This window comes from Pelecanus crispus, chromosome 10 (assembly GCF_030463565.1).
Source record: "Pelecanus crispus isolate bPelCri1 chromosome 10, bPelCri1.pri, whole genome shotgun sequence".
Classification (NCBI taxonomy): Eukaryota; Metazoa; Chordata; class Aves; order Pelecaniformes; family Pelecanidae; genus Pelecanus; species Pelecanus crispus.
Window position 1 is genome coordinate 16,713,576 of NC_134652.1, and position 19,767 is coordinate 16,733,342.

The 19,767-nt window shown below is 63.9% G+C and overlaps 1 protein-coding gene across 1 annotated transcript in view; it reads right to left on the reverse strand.

Moving 5' to 3' along the window:
- Positions 1 to 2,283: 2,283 nt before the first annotated feature.
- The window catches only part of SLIT1 (slit guidance ligand 1), a 62,130-nt gene continuing 44,646 nt past the window's right edge, over positions 2,284 to 19,767 (reverse strand). The window contains exons 5-37 of the mRNA XM_075717833.1: positions 18,414 to 18,485; positions 18,206 to 18,277; positions 17,744 to 17,815; positions 17,264 to 17,427; positions 16,711 to 16,858; positions 16,135 to 16,206; positions 15,800 to 15,871; positions 15,617 to 15,688; positions 15,344 to 15,487; positions 15,066 to 15,229; positions 14,924 to 14,947; positions 14,298 to 14,442; positions 14,084 to 14,158; positions 13,710 to 13,853; positions 13,265 to 13,408; positions 12,977 to 13,143; positions 11,743 to 11,875; positions 10,585 to 10,653; positions 10,128 to 10,199; positions 9,850 to 9,921; positions 9,467 to 9,538; positions 7,756 to 7,919; positions 7,249 to 7,373; positions 6,937 to 7,034; positions 6,001 to 6,140; positions 5,515 to 5,608; positions 5,198 to 5,335; positions 4,596 to 4,833; positions 4,376 to 4,506; positions 4,131 to 4,285; positions 3,777 to 4,065; positions 2,606 to 2,817; positions 2,284 to 2,528 (exon numbers count right to left, since the gene is read on the reverse strand). Coding sequence (XP_075573948.1) covers positions 2,284 to 2,528; positions 2,606 to 2,817; positions 3,777 to 4,065; positions 4,131 to 4,285; positions 4,376 to 4,506; positions 4,596 to 4,833; positions 5,198 to 5,335; positions 5,515 to 5,608; positions 6,001 to 6,140; positions 6,937 to 7,034; positions 7,249 to 7,373; positions 7,756 to 7,919; positions 9,467 to 9,538; positions 9,850 to 9,921; positions 10,128 to 10,199; positions 10,585 to 10,653; positions 11,743 to 11,875; positions 12,977 to 13,143; positions 13,265 to 13,408; positions 13,710 to 13,853; positions 14,084 to 14,158; positions 14,298 to 14,442; positions 14,924 to 14,947; positions 15,066 to 15,229; positions 15,344 to 15,487; positions 15,617 to 15,688; positions 15,800 to 15,871; positions 16,135 to 16,206; positions 16,711 to 16,858; positions 17,264 to 17,427; positions 17,744 to 17,815; positions 18,206 to 18,277; positions 18,414 to 18,485 — 4,198 coding nt within the window. The remainder of the gene's footprint in view (positions 2,529 to 2,605; positions 2,818 to 3,776; positions 4,066 to 4,130; positions 4,286 to 4,375; positions 4,507 to 4,595; positions 4,834 to 5,197; positions 5,336 to 5,514; positions 5,609 to 6,000; positions 6,141 to 6,936; positions 7,035 to 7,248; positions 7,374 to 7,755; positions 7,920 to 9,466; positions 9,539 to 9,849; positions 9,922 to 10,127; positions 10,200 to 10,584; positions 10,654 to 11,742; positions 11,876 to 12,976; positions 13,144 to 13,264; positions 13,409 to 13,709; positions 13,854 to 14,083; positions 14,159 to 14,297; positions 14,443 to 14,923; positions 14,948 to 15,065; positions 15,230 to 15,343; positions 15,488 to 15,616; positions 15,689 to 15,799; positions 15,872 to 16,134; positions 16,207 to 16,710; positions 16,859 to 17,263; positions 17,428 to 17,743; positions 17,816 to 18,205; positions 18,278 to 18,413; positions 18,486 to 19,767) is intronic.

Consider the following 19,767-nt stretch of genomic DNA (forward strand, 5'->3'; position numbering starts at 1 on the left):
TCCCCAGCGATGAGCCCTCAGCCCGGGGCTGCATGTCCCTGCACCATGCGGGCAACGCTCGGCCGTGGCAGGACCAACTCTCCCCAGCCTGTGCCGCCTCCTCGTATGCCCAGCAGCTCCCCAGCTGCCCCCTTCTGCCCTTCAGGAAAGAAGAGGCCAAGCCTCTGAATGAATAAATGTCATGTTCACACGGAAGACAACATAGACAATACCAAACAGCTCCTAAAACAATACAGCCTCTGCCAGCGGAAGGATGCTCAGCGCCTCCCTCGCCAGCCTAGTACAAACCAGCGTCTTCAACAGTGACACACACAAACCCCACGGGCCAAACAAAGCCACCGTCATTTTCCTGCCCAGTAGCATCTGTAAACAAAAAGAAAACATCATTTGTTGACCCCGAACATATAAAAATACTATAACAAAATGAAATACAAATATATATTAGAATCTGTAAGTATTCTGTATAAAGAGATACTTTAGCGGTTAGCTTACAGCAAGAACAGAAACACAACACAACCAAGCCCCAGCCAGGCCACGGGCAAAAATGAGACGTGTCCCAGCTCCTCTGTGGGACAGAGGGAGCTCCCGCGGAGAGGGTGTCTGTGGCAGAAACACGTCCCTGTGGTGGTGGGAACATCCTGGATGCCAGTGGCGAGCAGGGATGGTGATGGCACCCACGGAGCTGGCAGCACCTGGCGGAGATGTCCGGAGCCCAGCCACAGCCAGTGGTGCAGACCTGAAGCTGATGTGCTGGAGCGGTGCAGTGGAGGGTCCTGGGGCTGCAGCTCTGGGATGAGTTTGTTCACCCGGGTGACGCGCTGTCCAGCTGCGTGCGGTGTCCCAGGTTGGGCCCCCGCCATCCTTGGACCCCACAGGCGTAGAAGCAATGCTGCTGCAGAGCTTGGCTGTGTGCGGTAGTCCGGCACAGGCTCCCTGCGCTGCACCGGCAGCGGCACTGTCCCTGCTCCCACGCCAGCCCAGCACGTCCCCCGGCACTGCGGGCTTCGGAGAGGTGCTGCCTGGGCTCCGGCACCCAAGTCCAGGAGCTGGTGGGACCTGCCTTGGCAGCGGCGTCAGCTCTAGGCTTGCAGGCTTGGGCGTCTTCAGCCTCTTCAACCGGCCCCAGCACCCACAAGGCTGAAGCCCCGGTGATGGACATGGCAAACCCGCACCCCGGCTGTCCCAGCAGCCTCCTGCCCTGGCTGGGCTGAGCCAGCGGGACACAGAGCACCCCTGCCCAGCTGCAGAGCCCCCCCAGGGCTGAGCCTGGAGCAAAGGGGTTCCCCTGCTGCCCCGCACGGCTCCCACCTCTGAGCAGAGCTGCCTGGCTGGGCTGGGGGTATTTGGGGCCCCCTCCACATTAATGGCACAGCGCTGACCCCCCCCTCCACGGACATCTGCACCCCACTGCCCGTGACCCACTTAGCGTGCCTGGGACCACCCTGGTCCTGCTCCACTCAGCGCGGCCCCGATGCCACTGCAATGGGCTGGAGCTGTGCCTCATCTCTGGGCACCATGGGGTGCCACCCCAGAGCCCGGCCAGCAAGCACAGCCTGGGGGTGCCACCAGCGGGTCAGGCTGCAGCTGAGGAGCTGGTGATGTTATTTGGGGCGCTCTGGGCTCCAGCACCCCAGCTGCGGCACCGGGGAGCTGCTTGCTGCAGCTGCCATGGGGGCGATGGCAGGCCCTCAGCAGGGAGGCCAGGGCTGGCGGAGGAGCTGGGGAGCTGGGCGCTGGGCTCCGGGCTCGCCGGGACCTCAGGATGCCGGCTGCACCACGCAGCCCTCTGCCAGCTCCGGCTTGCCACGGCCCATGAGCCTCTGCCGTATCAGCTCTGCTCCAGCCCCAGGTGATGCAAGAGCCCCTGGCTCACCCGGCTGGATGGAAGGGACAGGGCTGCCGGGGAGGGGACACAGGGGGGGACGCAGGCACTGCCCTCCGTGGCTGCGGGGCTGCGCGGGGGGGAAGGCAGATCGCCGCAGGGAGCAGCTGGGCAGCGCGCCCACCCCATGTCCACACATCTGTGTAGCTGCAGTTCTTAAAAAATTCTCTATCTACACATTTGCTTTGTTTGTCGGGGTTTTTTTTTTTTTTTTCTTTTCTTTTTTTTTTTTCCCCCCAACCCTCTAGATGCAAGAGCTCTACCCTCCGCCGGGCTCCTCCGACGCAGCTGCAGTTCAGGAGCGCCCGGATGGCGTTGCCACGGCCACAGGGCAAAGCGAGGTCCTTGGCTGCGGGGGGGGCTCCCCACCAGCCCCCCGGCTCTCCGGGGCCGGCGGCCGCTCACAGGCACTGGCTGCAGCCACACTTGCTGGGCTTCTCCACCTCCTCCACGAAGGTCGCACCGTTGCTGCACTCGAAGGCGTATTTCCTGCGCCGAAGCCGCAGCCCGGTGCAGCAGCCGGCACCGGGGCCGCCGCAGGCCCCCCGGCACTCCACCCAGGCCACCGGCCGTGTCGTCTGGCAGATGGCGTAGCCCCGCTGCACCTGGTGGTAGTCCCGCACCGGCTCCCCACGGCACTCCGGCTCTGCAGAACAACAACGCTCAGCCCGGCGTCCCAGCATGGGGCTGCCCCCTCAAGGCATCCACCGCCCCGGCGCCTACCTTGGTCGCAGAGGGCTCCGGCATAGCCACTGTGGCACTCACAGGTGGGCTGGCCACCCGGGGTGAGGCGGCAGTGGCCATGGACGCAGGGCTGACGGCGGCAGGGGTCGGGTGGCTCGGTGGGCTGGTTGCAGAGGGCACCCTGGTAGCCCTCGTGGCACTGGCAGCTGTAGGAGAGGGCGTCGAGGGGCAGGCACAGCCCGTGCACACACCTGTGGGCACCCGGCACCATCAGGCACCCGCCGGCACGGCACAGCAACAGCACGCATGGCCCACCAGTATGGAGCATGGCATGGCTCAGCACCGGCGTGGCACCAGCACCAGCGCAGTATTGCACGGGGAATGACACAGCACTGCCACGGCACAGCACTGGTACGGCACAGCCATCGTGGCACGGCACTGCCACAGCACTGGTGTGGCTCTGGCACGGCACCACCGGCACAGTACAGCCCTGGCAGGACTCAGTGCTAGTGGCAGGCACGGCACCGCCATGGCACGGCACCGCACCGCCATGCAACGGCACCGCCATGGCACGGCACCGCACTGCCATGGCACAGCACCGCACCACCATGCAACGGCACCGCCATGGCACAGCACCGCCATGCAACGGCACCGCCATGCAACGGCACCACACTGCCATGGCATGGCACCGCACCACCATGCAACGGCACCGCCATGGCACAGCACCGCCATGCAACGGCACCGCCATGGCACAGCGTGGCAGCGCCACGGCTCGGCACCACCGGCACAACCCAGTCCCAGGGGAGGGCGACTGGCAACCAATGGGAGGGGTGGGCAGGGCAGGCAGGGAGGAGGGACAGCCAATGGAGAGGGCAGGGATGAGGGGGTTGGCCATTGAGGGGCAGCCAATGACAAGGCAGCCAATGAGGGCGGGGCAGCCAATGAGCCAATGGAGTGATGCAGTTGTGGTGGGGCAGCCAATGAAGTGGGGTGCCCAAAGACCCAATGGGGCAGGTGGGCCACTGTGGGGCAGCCAATGGGTCAGGACCATCACTGTGGGGCAGCCAATGGGGCAGTGCTGTTGCTTCAGGACAGCCAATGGGGTAGATGGGTCACTGTGGGGCGGCCAATGGGGTAGATGGGTCACTGTGGGGCGGCCAATGGGGCAGACGGGTCACTGTGGGGTGGCCAACGGGGTGGGGGCACTCACTTGTGCCCCTGGCAGGGGCCGCCGCGGGGCTGGTCGCAGTGGGGCCCATCCCAGCCGGGCTCGCAGTGGCAGACGGGGCCCTGGGCGCCGGCGGGCTGGCAGATGCCGTGCAGGCAGTAGAGCTTGCGGCAGGGCTCGCAGCCCGGCACCACCCCCGGCGTCATCCATGTCTTGGTGAAGTCCTGCAGCTCGTTGTTGATGTAGAGGTTGCGGATGCACCCGTGGAAGCTGGTGCCGTTGAGGAGCTGCCAGAGGCGGAAGGCGGCCGAGTTGACGTCCACGGGCATCCCTGGAGAGAACAGGGCTGTCAGCGTGCCTGCCTGCCCCCCGCCATCCCCCCAGCCCCTGTCCTACCTCCCACATAGAGGGGGGCCTCGCTGTTCAACGTGTAGTGCTTGCCCGAGTTGTCCATGGTCATGGGGCTGCCGCCGTCGATGGAGAGGTTCACCATCTGGTCGAAGGTCACCAGCTCCACGGTGTGGAACTGCCCGTCGTTGATGGTCTCGGCACTGGTGGGGAGAGCTGGGTCACCAGGGACCCCCCAAGCCCTTGCAATGGGGATGGTGGTCCCCGGTGAGCGGGGAAGGGGTGGCAGGTACCTGTAGATGGCCGAGCTGGGGTGGGTGCCGGGGTCATAGCTGACCCTGACGTGGCCCTGGTACAGCTCCACTGCCATGTGGTCGCTGTCGCCGTTGTACAGCAGGATGCCATTGCCTTCAGCTGTTGAGACCTGGCAGGGGGAGAGGTGGGAGCCCACATCCCAGGACAGCACCCTCAATGCCACCCCCCCAATGCCCCGATGCCCCCCCAAGCCCTCACCTGCAGGGTGATGTTGGCCCGGGGCCAGTCCTGCAGGTCGGTGAACTGCAGGTACGTGTCGCGGTCCACAAAGTTGACGCTCAGCAGCTTCTCGCACTTGGGGCCGCCGAAGCCCGGCAGGCACTGGCAGAGGGCACGGGCGCCTCGCTCCACGCACGGGGCCCCATTCTGGCACTCAGCTCGCTCGCAGAGGCCAGGCTGGCCGGCGGTGCGGGGCGGCATCTCGCAGAGCTGGCCGCTGCAGAGCCGAGGGTGCTGCTGGGCATGGGGATGGGAAAGCGCCCTACCCCCTGCCCACCACCCCATGGGGCTCTGACAGCATCCCCGTTTTGGGGTCCTCTCCAGCCAGTGGTGTCAGAGGGATGCCTGGCTGCTGAGCCCTGTCCCAAGGTCCCTGCCCAAGGATGCTGGTTCCCTTCAGCCTCCATCCCTGGGGACCCAAACCCCCAGCCCCACTCCTTCTTTTTGTACTGGGATGGATGGATGGATGGATGGATGGATGGATGGACGGACAGATGTGGTAGCCAGGACTGGTCCCTCCTTCACAGTGACACGTAACCATCCCCGTTATCCCCCGGTGACCCCTGTCTCCCCGGTGGTACCTGTAGCCCTCGGTGCAGAGGCAGGAGTAGCCGTTCACCTCGTCCAGGCAGCGGGCGTTGTTCTGGCACCGGTGGTCCTGGCAGTCGTCGAAGTCCTCGCTGCAGTTGCTCCCCACGTAGCCGGGCGCGCACTCACACCTGGGGCAGGCGGGGGACTCACGGCTGCCCCTTCCTTCCCCCCTGTGCCAGTGGGTGCCTGCTCCTCCTGGCATCCCCCTCCCGGTGCCCCCTCACCAGCCCACCAGCTGCAGCCCCCCAAAAGCACATCTCCCCTGCTAGGAAGCTGGAAGAAAGCGGTTTGGGGAGGGGGGGCTCACCTGGGCCCCTGGCTGGTGGAGACACAGGTGGAGCCATGCTGGCACGGGCTGAGCTCGGCCGAGCAGAAATCTGGCAGCTGCTCACAGAAATCCCCTGCAGAGCAGAAGAGGGAGTGCCAGGGGGTGCCCAGCAGCTCCAGGACCGGAGGGACAACCTTGGACCCCGCAGGGCAGGGGAAGCCCGCGGGGGGCTCAGCTCAAGGCAGGGAGCTGCCGAGCCCGCAGCTCACACCACCGCGGGCGCAGGGCTCTGCTCTGCCCGAGGCAGCTCTCGCCCCAGCCATGTAGCGAGGGCACCCTAGGGTATGGGGGCTCAGCTGGGCGTACCCAAACTCGAGGCGGCTGGGCCCAGAGGCCACAGTGATGGGCACTGGGACAGCAGGCAGAGGAGCTATTAGCCCTCATCGCTGGGAAGGGAGAAGCACTGGGCACATCCCCCTGCCAGGCCTGCAAAGTTTGGGGCTGGCTAGCCCTCGTGCTGGGTACCTGTGTAGCGGGCAGGGCACAGGCAGGTGTAGTTGGTGGCACTGGGCACGCAGGAGCCCCCGTTCTCGCAGCTGTGCTCCTTGCAGGGGTCACTGGCGGCGCGGCAGCTCGGGCCCTCGAAGCCCACCGGGCACAGGCACCTGCCGCGGGGCACAGAGCAGCATCAGGGGGCAGGAAATGGAGTGTTTCGGGGTGGTTCCCCCAAAACCGCCAGCACAGGATCTCGGCCACAGAGCACACACGCACATAGAGAGGCTCTGGGGCGCAGGGTTCGGTGCCCCCTCGCTGAACACCGGGCGCAGGGGAGGGTGGCAGCCTGCAGCCCCATGCGGAGCGCACAGCGAGGATGCTGAGTTGCCACGACAACGGGCTGAGAGGCCACTCAGCGCCGGGGGCCAGGCGGCTGCACAGCCCACCTCCTCGCCCCCGGCCTGCCATCTATTTTCAGCTAAGTGCACCCTGGTTCCTGGAACGGCCTGAAGCATTTGGGGTAGTGAGGGTTGCGCGGGGGCACAGCAGCTCCGCAGGGAGCAGCAGCAACCCCGGGGCTGCACCCTGCCCCGTCCCAGTCAGCCCTGCTGCAGCAGCTGGATCCCAGCCCCAAATCCCGCTGCCCTTTGCCTCCTCATACCTCCCATGGTGGCGGGACCCCTTCTTTCCCCGCCGCCCTCAGCCCAGGAGCCTGCAGGGCTGGGGGGCACGGGGAAGCGGAGCCAGCGCTCAGCCCTGCCAGTGCTGTGCTGGCAGGAGGCGCAGGCAGGGCTGCAGAGAGCAGGCAGCATGGGCTGGAGCTGCCAGGTGAATGCAATCTCCCAGCTATATGCCCAGGGGAGCATGCAGGAGGGGAAGGAAGCATCAGACTATCTCTGTGGGATGCTGGGGCTCCACACCGCTGCCCAATCACCCGTCTTTTGTGGGTCCTCGTCCAGCACTCACCTGAACCCGGCTCCTTCCCCCTCCTGAGGCTGGCAGGTCCCCCCATTGGCACAAGGGTTGGAGGAGCAGCCGCTTAGTGCCACCTCGCAGTCCCTGCCCTGGAGGAGGGAGAGGTGGGAGCGAGGAGGGTGCCACAGCACTGTGCCCAGCTCTCCCTGCCCCATCCCACTCGGCAGGGCACTGCAGTGTGCAGAGAAGGGGCACAGTCCCGCAGGCAGCGAGCCCGGAGGGCACGGCACAGCCCTCACGCTGCCCTCTTCCCCTCTGCAGGGACACGTCCCCCTGCGCTGGGGACCCCCGGGACCAGCGTACCTTGTAGCCGCTGGGGCAGGTGCAGCGGTAGAAGCCGAGGGGGTCGTTGTGGCAGGTGCCCTGGTTCTGGCAGGGGCTGGAGAGGCAGGGGTTGCACTTGGCCTGGACGCTCAGGGCGGGTGGGCCTGTGGGGCAGGAGGCACAGAGATGACCGTCAGCGAGGGGAGTCATGGGGGGGTGTCCATTTGTGGGCACCCACGTGGGGGGCAGAGCCCCAGCTGCAGCTGGGAGCAGAGCCTGCCCCACCGAGGGGCTGTGCACCAGGCAATGGGACAGCCACATGCTTGCTCGGTCACCAGGGACATGCCACCAGTCAGGTAAGGGGACAGAAGCATCCTGGTCCCCCTCCTCCACAAGGCAGCTCAATGGATCAAATGATGGAGTCTCCCAGGCTCACAGAGCACTCTGCAGGGCACGGGGCAGGAGGCAGCCCGTCTTCCCGTGACACCTGCTGCCCTGCCTAAGGAGGGCATGGATGGACAGACGGACCACGTGGGCACCTCTCACCTTGGCACTCAAACTTCTTGGCGGGGGTGGTGAGCAGCAGCTTGCCTTCCATGTCAGGGGGCCCAGCGCAGCGGGCGATGCCTGGCTCCTTGTACCCTGTCTTGACCCAGCTGGAGAGCCAGCGCAGGTTGCAGCTGCAGTACAGGGGGTTGGCCCCAATGGCTCTGCAGGGGAAGCAAAGGCAAAACTGTACCCTCAGCAGGGAACTGAGCTCAGAGACCTTGGGACAGGACGGGACTTGGTCACTTGGCTGGGCTTGGGGGGACCTGGTGCTCCTCCATTTCCAGACCAACCAGAGATACTGCCTGCAGTGGGAGCACTGGGATGCACTCACAGCCCCGCACTGCTGCCCAGTTAGATGACCCTCCTGCCAGCCCCGCAGCCCATGCAGTGCCCCGTGGCTCCGTGCTGGGGCTCTCCTCTGGCTGCCTGCACAGAAATCCTCGGGGGTCCCTCTGCAGCACTCAGGCAAAGCTGCCTGAGACCAGTGCAAACTGGGCAAAGCACCTTGAGGCTGTACAGAAACAACAGGAGCATTGCACAGGAGCTGTGGGGCCAGCCTGGGCTCTGCTGCACAAGCCTGCAGGGCAGGGACACGGGAGCGGGCTGCTGGGGACGAGCAGCGGGTCACGGCCGGAGCTCATGAGGACAGCATCAGGGAACAGCAAGGAATTGCTCCGGAGGAGGAAGGAAGAGGGAGGGTTTCTCTGCTCCACAGCAGAGCAGGGCAGGGAGCAGCGGATGACGTAGGAGAGCGGTTGGATGCCTCTGCATCCTCCTTCCCTGCAAAGGTCAGCAGTGATGGAGGGCTGGCATGACTGCCACCCATGACGAAAGGAGACGGCAGCCCAGGAGGCAGGCGGTAGGGACAGCAGATCCGCTGGGGCTGATGAGCCTGGTCCTACAGCACCGACAGCGCCGGCTGGTGACAGCTCAGCCCTGCAGGAACCGGCAGCGCCGGCTGGCAGCGGCAAAGGCAGCACCGCGCTCCGGCAAGGGAAATCAGTGAAGAGCCAGGGAAGACCAGACCAAGCAGTGCTGCTCCCAAAAAACATAGGGAGGCCTGGACTGGAAATCAAGATGGTCTCTGCAGGCTGGAGGAACAGCCTGAGACCCCCAGGATGCCAGGAGCAGGACTGGCCACTGGCAGGAGGGTGGGAACAGCTTAGCAGGGGCAGGGAAGGGACCAGAAAGTCACTGTGAGCAAAGCTGAACCCCCGCCCCGGGCAGTGGGTAGGGGGCTATGCTCCTGGGGTACAGGATCCCTCAAAGAGGGGCTGAAATACTGCCACTGGCAGGAGGATGCTTGATGACAGATCTGGGGGGCTGCTGCCTGGCAGCAGGCTAACAACACACTGGCATGGGTCAGAGCAGCCCCCGCAACCCGCGGCCGTGCCGGCACCTTGCACGGCTTGACCTGCGTGTTAGGGGACCCTGGGGACGTGGCAGGGTTGGGGAGGACCCCCTACCACCTCCAGCAAGGACCACGGGGCCATCCCAGCAGCACTGGGAGGCTCAGCTGCATGCCCAGACCTGGGGGCTGAGCACGGGGAGGGCAGGCACGGCACTGCACTGCCCCACAATGCTGTCCCAAGTACTGGCCCAGAGAAGAGGGGAGGCAGCTCAGCCCCCAGAGAAGCTGGGCTCAGCCTCATGGTTTTTAAAGGTCTCCTGAGCCTGCGTGCAGCCCTGCAGAGCAGGAGATACTTACAGGTGGGACAAGGAGGTGACATCTGCGAAGATGCCCTCAGGGAGGCTGGAGATGTCATTGCCGTGGAGAGACCTGCAGAGAACAGAGGGTCCTGTGATCCCTGTGGCTCCAGGGTGGGCAGCAAGGACTGTGACAGCTGGGCTGCCCCCACCCCATGGGTCCAGGTGTGGGTGGAAGAGCCAGACCCCACCACATAGTCACTGTTGCAAATGCACGATCTGCTCCAAGATGCTGATGCATCTCCCCTTGCTCCTCCTGCAAGCCTGCACCCTGCTCACCTGCCCACACCTGCCTCCATGCGGGCACAGGGGACACAGGGACACAGCCAGCAGCAGAGAAGAGGCCGAGCGGGGCTGTGAGCAGGGCTACGGGCAGGTACTTACAGCAGCCGGAGGGAGCGGAGGCCCTCGAAGGCCAGTGGAGGGATGCACTGCAGGGAGTTGTAGCTGAGGATCCTGTGGACGGGAAAGAGCAGGTAACACTGCGCCATGGGCACCGCCGTGGGCACCGCCGCACGCTCCCCCCAGCCACCTCCTGCCACCCCACGCCAGCTCCAGCTCAAACCACAGCTTCACCCGGGCGGAGGGGGAAGACCCTGGTGTCCCCAGTAACCCCCATCTTCGGGGGTCCCTAGGAACAACACCGCAGGGACCGCACTTACAGGGTGGTGAGCTGGCTCATGTTGGTGAAGGAGGAGTTGCTCAGGGAGCTGATCTTGTTGTTGCTCAGATCGCTGGAAAACAGAAACCCCAAGGGTTGGAGCCAGCTGGGCCCCGTCCCCCCTCACTGCTCCCCCACCTGCTCAGCTGCAATGGGGTGCGAACGGCAGCATGGCACGGCCTCCAAGGCAGCAGCAGGGCTGTCACACAGGGTGCTGGCAGCGATGCCACTGCCACCCCTCCACCCAGCCCCAGCAGAGGCTGTGAGCACCCAGGGGCTGAGCATCGCTGCCAGCTAGCTGTGTCCTGGTGCAGAGTGGGGACACAGGGGGCCGTCGGGGGTCCCTGCACGCCATCAGACCCCTCCTTGGGATCAGACACCACAGGGACAGCCCCTGTCCTCGCCCACAGGTGCCAGCAGTGGGACCAGCTGCTGGGCTCCTGCTCCTGGCTACTTACACAAGCTGCAGGTACTTGAAGGTAGAGAGCTGCCCTGGGACCTGAGTGAACTGGTTTCCGTCCAGGTAGCTGCAAGGGAGAACGAAAGCACCTCAGGGTGGTGAAGAAGCAGGAGGTCCCTCTCTGCCCTCCCGTTTCTCCCATGCAGACACCCTTATGGACTTTGGGCTGCGAGGAGCACCTCCAGCGTCACCTCCCTCCTGGTACCCAGGGCCTGTAGGGCTCTTAGGGGACCCCTGGGCTGGCGCGGGAGCTGGCATGCAAGCGCATTAGCACGCCTAGGGGCTCTGCGCACGGGTCCCCAGGGGCAGTCTCCCAGCAGCCTACGTGTGCGAGCGCAGCCAGCCATGTACTGCATTTACACATCCGATGTGAGCGTGGGCAGCCATAACCATTCCCAAGGCATGTGTGAGAGACAGCAGAGGATGTGGAGAGAGAAGGGGTGTGCGAGACAGTGCAGGGGTGTGAGGGGGTGGTATACATATGCATGTGCACAACCAGTGCCTACACCCCCTGCACACGGGTCTTGCTGCATCCCAGATGGGTGCAGAGCCCAGGGTGCAACGCGCATCACGATCCCTGCACATCCAGACCTGGCACGGCTGCCTGGGTATCTCCCTGACACCCACACTGATGGGTGGCTGACCCCAGGCAAATTGCATCCCTGTGTGCTCAGAGCCAGCGTTGTCAAGAGCATCCCCTCAGCCACAGGGAGAGGTGACGACAGAGAGAAGCCAGGGAACTGGCAGAGGCAGGGTGGCCCCATCCCTGTCCCTGATGGCAGGCTGCTGGGGACTGCAGAGCCCTGGGCTTCACGGCTGCGTGGGAACCGCAGCTGCAGCGGGTGGCTGTCCCGCGCTGCCCCCTCCCAAGAGCCAAAAAGCAGGGACCTGGCTGCTGCCATAACACCCCTTGCACATTGCTTTTGGTAGCCCTGAGTCAGCAGAGAGGCTCTCGCTGAGCACCTCACTGGGATTGGGGCTGGACAGGGTTCCTTGGCTGGGTGAGGGCCCCGCTCCCACTACCGAGCCAGGATGGGGCTGTGGGAGGGATCATCTCTGCCCCAACACCCGCAACCCCACAGCAGAGACCCCCCACCCAGAGCCACGACATCTCTGGAGATCAGGGGGAGAGCCCGGGCAGTCGCCCAGCACTCACAGCTCCGTGACGTTCTTGGGGATCCCTTTGGGCAGGGCCTTGAGGTGCTTGTTGCTGCAGCGGACGACAGTATCGAGGCAGGTGCACTCCTGTGGGCACTGGGGCCGGGGGATGCAGCTGGTCTCCTCCTGACCTGCACCGGGCACAGAGCGCCATAAAGTCACCGGTGCCCAGCCTTTGTGCACCACGTGAGGCTGGACGTGGTGCCTTGTGCCCGCCTAGGACGGCTCCCCTCCCATGCCGACCAGCTCTCCTTGCTCCCACAGCAGGGTGCTGCTTGCGGGGAACAGCCCCAGCCTGGCTGAGAGTCAGCGGTGCAGGAATCGCTCCTGCACCCAGAAACCACCCACCCCACCAGGATGGATGCAGCCAGCCAGCTCAAGGCTGCTCTGATTTGCACCATTTTCAAGCAACAATGCAGTCCCAGGAACGGCAGAGAGCAGGGCACAGAGGAAGGGGCTCAGCCCTGCAAATCCTCCTGAAATGACCTTCACCCATCTCCCAGACACCGGCTAGAGGGAGAGGTGCCTGCGCCCAGCAGCCGGAGGAGCCAGCATTGCTCCACCTTCCCCGCTGCGGCGCTGGGCTCCTGAGCGAGAGGCGTCCCCGGGACGACCGTATGTTATCTCGCACCACTAGGAAAGGTGCAGGATGCAACCCTTCAGTCTTTGACGTGGTGGAGGAGGGAAAGCAGAAGAAATGATGATTTGTTTGTAAATATTTTCCAGAGGGCTCAAAAAGCTGTTCTAAATTAAAAAAATAAATTTAAAAAGGCTTCTCTCTCAACACACGCACTCTCCGCCTGCTCCGTCTGCCCAGCTCCGGCATGTGTGCAGGGCTGGGAGGGGAAGAGAGAGAAGGAGCAGGATAATCCCAGTGGGCTTTGCCTACACATCTGCTCCTGCCAGCACCCATGGCACAGCGCTTGTCAGCAGGGACCTGCCTACGTACAAGGGCCACATGGTTCAGTGGGTGCAAACTCCTCTCCCAGCTTCAGAGCAGCCCATGGGTATTTGCGTGCAGCCCTAAGGGCTGGGCACCAGGAAAGGAAATGTGTGCATCATTAGGGGAGGGTGTGAATGGGCTGGGGGACCCCTCAAGCTACCAGCTTGCCACGCGGCACTGCCGGACATGCCGGGAGCAGGGGTGGTGCTGGGACGGAGAGCGTGGTGCCAGCCCGGGATGAGCAACTCAGTCCCCCCTTGCCCCCAGCGCCGCGGGGCCCGTGAGTTACCTTCCTCACACCTGAAGTCGGGGAAAGCCACGTCCTGGAGCGGGATCTGCCGGAGGAAGTCGGGGTTTTGGCACCGCGGGTTCCCCGTCACGATCTTCCTCTTGCGCAGCCAGTCCCCCAGCCAGGCCAGCTGGCAGTTGCAGTTGAAGGGGTTGGCGAGCAGGTTCCTGCACACAGGAGGGAGCACGAGGGCATCACCTGAGCAGCCGCCGGGCAAGGGGACCCGCTGCAGCCCCCCACCGCGATAAGGACAGCCTGGGAGCATCCCTGCTGGGGCCCGAGACGTACAGCGTGGAGAGGGACTGCAGCGTGTCGAAGGCGCCCGGTGCGATGGTGCTGATCTGGTTGTCGTACAGGGAGAGCAGGCGGACGTTGCGCAGCCCCGTGAAGCTGTCGTTGTGGATGCAGCTGATGCGGTTGTTCCTCAGCATCCTGCAGAGGGAAGGGGACAAGGGCACCTAATGAACCAGGCGGGCGCCACAGGGGAAACCCACCTCAGTAGTGCCCAGGCGGTGCCCACCTCGCTGCCAGGCAGCAGGATGAGCCTGAGCCAGTCCCTGAGCAGCAAAAACCTGCCTGCCCCAGCTCTAGATATGGCCAGAGGATGGGCAAGGTGCTCCTGAGCTGGCCCCGCAGTGATGCAGACAGCACCAGCCCAGCAGCGTGGGCAGGGCAGGGGAGCAAGGAGCAGGGACGTCCCCATCCCTGTGCCCGCGGCGAATGGGGGACTCACAGGGTCCTCAGCCCGTCCAGGCCCCTGAACATGCCGCTCCGCACTGACTCCAGCTGGTTGACGGTGAGGTGCAGCTCGCTGACGGAGGATGCCCCCTCGAACACCCCGTCCTCAATCTCTGACACCTTGTTGTTGCTGAGGTTGCTGCGGAGAGGGGAAAGCAGGCTGGGATGGGGGGCTCTGCCCCGACCTCATCCTGAACCCTGCCTCCCCCAGATCCCACCGAGCACCCCATGACACCCAGTCCCTCGGGGAACCCTCGGGTCAGGATATGTCCCTCATTTCACATCCCAGGCTGCCCTGACATCAGGACCCCCATGTGCCTTCCCAGCTCCTGGGCACTCCTGACGGGGCTGTGCCTGCCCAATACTCACATTTTCTTCAGATGCGGGAGTTTTTTGAAGATGCCGGTGGCCTCCAGGATGGAGATTTCGTTGTTGTTCAGGCGCCTGGGGTGGGTGGCAGGGAAAAGAGCTCAGGAGATGGCTGCAAAGGGCCTGGCACAAACCAAACCCTGAGCCAAATCCCAGCGCCGGTGATGCTCCAGTTGCAGGAGGGAAAGTGAGGTGGGAGGGAGGAGGCTCTTACAGCTCAGCCGTGGACTGTGGGATGCGCTCCGGGATCTTGGTGAGCTTCAGGTTGGAGCACTCAACCACGCTGGATTCGCAGCGGCACTTCGGGGGGCAGATCACGTCGCTGTTGCACTCGCTGTTCAGCTGGTAATCCTCTGTCCCTGCACACCGGCGAGGGCCAAGTGGGGTCCCACGGGCAAAGGCACGGGGGGGCTGTGCCTGCCCTCCCCTCCTCTGTTCCTCCCACACCCCCAGCTGGTCTCGGTCTCTTCCTCACCTGCTCCTATCCCAGCCGCATTACCCCTCTGAGTGCCCAAACCAGCTTATCTGCAGGGACATTTGTCCTGGCTACATGGGAAGCTGTGCTGCCCACCACCCTCTCCCCTCCTGCAACCAGAGCCAGGGACACCTCTGTGTGCATCCGGATAACAGCACGATGGGAGATGCTGAAACACATCCCCGTACCCAGTGCTTTTGTTACCACAGCACCTGGGAACTCAGCAACCAGAAACGATGGGAAATGCAGCACGGTCCTGCCGGGCCAGACCACGGGGCTCTGGCACAACCACCTCCGCAGGCAGCCTGGTCGAAAAGGCACCGCGCACACACCCACGCGCACACAGGTGCGGCTCTTCCTCTTACCTGGGATGAAATACTGCTCTTTGGCTGCGGACAAAAAAGCACATCAGCGCCCTGAGCACACAGACACTAGGCTGGGGCAGAGCTGAGGACAGCCGTGCCACAGGGCGCCCATGACGGGGATGGGGACAGGGACAGCTCTCACCCGAGCAGCGAAACTTCTTGCTCTTGATTTGGCCAATGCGCTTGTTGGCCAGGCGCCGGGGGCTGGCACAGCGGGCGCCGCTGGTCTCGATGGGGTTGGCGCGGAGGAAATCTGCCAGCCACTTCAGGTTGCAGTCACAGACGAAGGGGTTCTGGGCCAGGTGCCTGCACCAGGGTGGGGGCAGCGGGTGACCGCCAGCGCCAGCCCCGGCTACACACCGAGGTGCTTCCCCCCATGTGCCTGCCCAACTGGGCATCGGAGCTGGCACAGGCACTCACAGGGTCTGGATGGCCCGCAGGGAGGTGAAGGTGCCCTTGGCCAAGCTCTGGATCTTGTTGTCATAGAGCGAGAGCAGCGAGAGGTTCTGCAGGTCCTGGAAGGTGTCTGCCCGCACGCAGTTGATCTTGTTGGCGTTGAGGAGCCTGGCAGGGAGGGAGGGAGGGAGGGAGGTGATGCTGGGGACCCCCTTCACTGCACCACAGGTGTTGGAGATCTCAGCCCCACTTCCCGGTGTCCCTGCAGAGCGTCCCACCCAGCCATCAGCGCCTTACAGCAGCTGCAGGGCGAAAAGTCCCCCGAAGACGCCCTTGGGGAGTTCTGTGATCTTGTTGCCATACAGCACCCTAGAAGAGGAAGGCTGGTGTGAGAGGGATGCGGGCAGCGGTGTGGGGCACGGTTCAGCGGGCACAGCATCCGCCCCACCTCACCCCACACACCCTAGTGTGGGCACTTACAGGGAGTTCAGTGAGCGCAGTCCCTGGAAGGCGTCGGGGGCAATCTCTGAGATCTGGTTGTTGCTCAGGTCTCTGAAACCCAAAGGGAGAAGGTGGCCTGGACCCCTCTTCTCCTGCCCCATGCCCCCATCCTCCTGCTGGGTCCAGGGGACCACCCCAGCACCATACAGAGCTGGGGGCATCTGAGACCCCATCCCAGTGGTGCCATGTGGGGCACCCATGTCACAGCGAGTGCCTCAGGCCCGTCGGAGTGGGGGGCTGCGGGCTCACGGCAGTGGACAGCGGGGTGAAGGGTGCTGGGGTTCAGGGTGAGCTGGTAGGGGCTGCACACTTACATCCTCCGCAGCTTCTTGTAGGGGGAGAAGGCGCCTGGGGGGATGGACTTGATGCCATTGAGCTCCAGGCGTCTGCAAAGAAAAGGGGGAGAGATGAGGGCTGTAGGGCTGGCCAAGCCCAGCACCCCATTGACAGGGCTGGGAGGCTGCAAGACCCCGAGGCTTGCAGTAAGTTACCCCACCGGAGTGGCACCATTCACCCCAGGGACAACTCGCAGCCTGCGGTCGGGGCTTTCTCCATCAGGGAGGGGTGCCATGGGTGGGGGACCATGCTGGCTGGGGTGGGGGGAGCACCTCCTCCCCCCCAGCACCCTGGCTCTGGGGGTGCCTGCTGCTTCCCATGTACTCTGTGTGCCGTCCCAGCGGGGGCTTTGCTCCATAATTGGATTCCCCTAAGGAGATTATTCCTCTATTTACGTTTTTAATGCAGCTAAATCCAGGACTAAATCTGGGCAGCATGGGAGAAGAGCAATGGGAGAAGCCCCATGAGGTGTCTGAGCTGTAGGGCTTGCCCCCGTGTCCCCACTGCCTCGAGCCACCCAGAGCCCGGCAGTGACAGCGTGGGGCCATACTCACATCTCCGTCATGGTTTCGGGCAGGTTGGCAGGGATGGCCGTCAGCCCCTTGCCCCGACAGTCCACAATGCCATTGCTGCAAGTGCACATGGCCGGGCAGGAGCCAGAGGACAAGCTGCAGAGCTGGGCACGTGCCGGGTCCATTTGTCCTGCCGGGGAAGCAGCCAGCATGGGAATCACAAAGAGCTGGGCCAGGCGGGTGGATGGCAGCACCCCAAGGAAGGGACCCCGGTGACAGCTTGGCGTGCTGGGACAGCTTGTGGAACCCCTCAGTGGGTGCACAAGGTCCTGGTGCACCCCAACCCCGTGCAAAAGGCACGCAGCTCCAAGGGCACAGACTGATGCACCCTTTGTCACACGGATAGGGTGGTGGTGTCCCCATGTTGTCCCTGCACCAGGGACGGTGCTGACCTGAGCCGAGCCCGCGGCGTGCATCCAGGCTCTGAGCTGGGGCACGCAGCAGGGAGCGGAGGTGGGTGCATCGATGGGACAGGCTTTGTCCCCCCAACCCGTGTCCCTGCCCTGGCACCCACCACCTCCCCCATCCCCCTCACCAGAGCAGCTGAACTCATTCTTCTGTATCTCGGCCACGTTGAGGCCGCGGAGCTGGGCTGGAGCGGCACACTGGGTGAAGAGCCCAATGGTGGGGCGCTGGCGCAGCCACTGCGAGAGCCAGGCCAGGTGGCAGTCACAGAAGAGGTGGTTGGAGTGCAGGCGGCTGCGGACGGACGGGGCAGTCAGCAGCCACGGGATGCCTCCTGCCCACCCCCCTGCCCTCCTGCTGCCCCAGCCTGGCTCATCCCAAAGGTCGGGGGCATACAGAGGGGGACACGGAGGAGCCCGAGAGCATCTGTCCTGGCTACCAAGGCCACCTTGCTTGTCAGCGCTTGGGGATGCTCTGCAGGGGTGTCCTCTCCATCCCCTCCCCACAGTGCTGTCCCAGCACTGCCGAGCTGCTGGCACTGGCAGCAGAGCTGGGGACATCCCACTCCAGCCCAGGGGGTCCCTCCCACTGTCACAGCCCCGGCACTCACAATGTCCGCAGCTTGGGCATGTGGTTGAAGCTGGACACAGGGATGGAAGTGATATTGTTGTTATTCAGGGTCCTGCGGGAAGGCAGAAGGGGGCAGGTCAGGGTGGCCAGGCCATAAATAGGAGCATCAGATGGTGCAGGTGGCACCAAACCCCTGGGAGCAACAGCACCCACCCCCCTAAGCACAGGGTGGATGGATGGAGAGGGCTTGCTGCCCTTTCCAGGCTTCTCCCCTCCACAGCCAGCTGCAGGAAGGTGGACCCCCTGGGGCAGGATGAGGCCCTGGAGCACAGCCCCACAGGAGTGGTACCAGACCCCTGCTCAGCTCCTCCTTGGGGCCAGGCAGAGATGGCACGCTGGGGATGTCCCTGCAGCACCTCGGTGAGCAGGGAGAACCCAGGGACACCCTCACCCTGCATGGGGCTTGCGGGCTGGAGGCTCCAGCCGGTCCCTGGCCACTTACAGGACCTCCAGTCCCCGCAGGGCACGGAAAGCCCCATCCTCGATGCAGCTGATCTGGTTCTTGTCCAGTTGCCTGCAGGAGAAAGACGGAGGAAGCGTTGCTGGGACATCCCAGGCAGAGAGCCACCAGTGGCTCCTGATGCCTCCTGCCACCAGATCCGACCCCAAATTCCCCCATGCCACCCATGTCCGTCCCTGCCAGGACTCACAGGTTCTTGAGGTCAGTGGCCCCACGGAAAGCTTTCCTGGGGATGGCCTGGATGAAGTTCTCGCTCAGGTCCCTGCAGAAGAAAAAGACAGGAAGGAAAATGAGCAGTGCCTGCAAAACATGATGCCCCATGGGACCAGGGCATCCACAGGCAGGGGCATGCCCCAGCACTCAGTGATCCCCGAGGGGCTCTGGGAAACTGTAATTTGGCTTCAGGTCCTTGGTTGCCCACTGCCCTGCTGTCTGTCCTGAGGCAAGGTCGGCTCCATCCATGGTGGCTGCAAGTGGCTGGGGCTCCCCGGGCACCACTGTCCCCAGCTCTGACAAGCAGAGCAGCAGGGCACAGCTCTGGGAAAACCCTCTGTACTTAAATACCCTGTGACTGCTATAATTACAGGTCCCTGCTGATTAACTGGTAATTACACTTAGTGGCTCCAGCAGGCATTCCCATGGAGCCTGCCCCGCACTTTAGAGGGCACAAATAATCGGGTCATTAATTACTTCATCACTACACAGCACCATCCGTGTAATCACCCACTCTGCAGTGCCGGGGCATGCCGGGTCAGCACGGGCTCTGCGTCTGCAGGGCTGGCAGCGGGTCAGATCCCCCGCTGTGCCTGGACTGGCTTTTAACAACCATGAAGGCCAAAAAATCTCACTGCAAAGTAAGGTCTGGGTGGACTGGCTCAGCCTACCCCATCCTCAGGGGGACCTCCCTATCGTATTTGTGTCCCATGGCTCCCGTGCTGCCGTTCCCTCTCCCACCCCAAAAGCCAGGAGCAACTCCAAGCTCGGCAGGCACCTGCATTGCCTGCCCCCAGCCCCACGCCAGCTCCAGCCACCCACGGGGCAGGAGGCCAAGTCCCCAGCTCCCTCCTGGCACAGGGAAACTGAGGCACAGCATGGCATTTGTCCTATGCAGCAAGTCCATGGGTGAGTGAGGAGCAGGACCAGGTCATCCCGCATGGATTAAGCACCCCCCAGCATTACACAGGCCACACAGGCACCCCCAGCCCAGCCCTGAGAGGCGGTTTGGGGTGTCCCAGCATTTCACACTCAGTGCTCACCAGCTCTGTTTCAACGTAACGAAGCCTGTTCACTACTGATATCCCAGGGCAATGGGGTTGGGTCAGGATGGAGGCACAGCATCCACACTCCTCCCTGTGCCCCCACTTCCTCCAGAAAATGGGCTCAGCATGGCCCACAAGCTGCTTGCAAAAGACCTGGAGGTCTCCAAATGGGGACTTCACCCCAGCCAAAAGCTTCACTGCCGTGACAGGGAAATGCTCCAGAGGGAAGCACCTGCATTGCTTGCACAGATGAATGAGGAGAAGGAAAACCCAAGGATGGTGGGC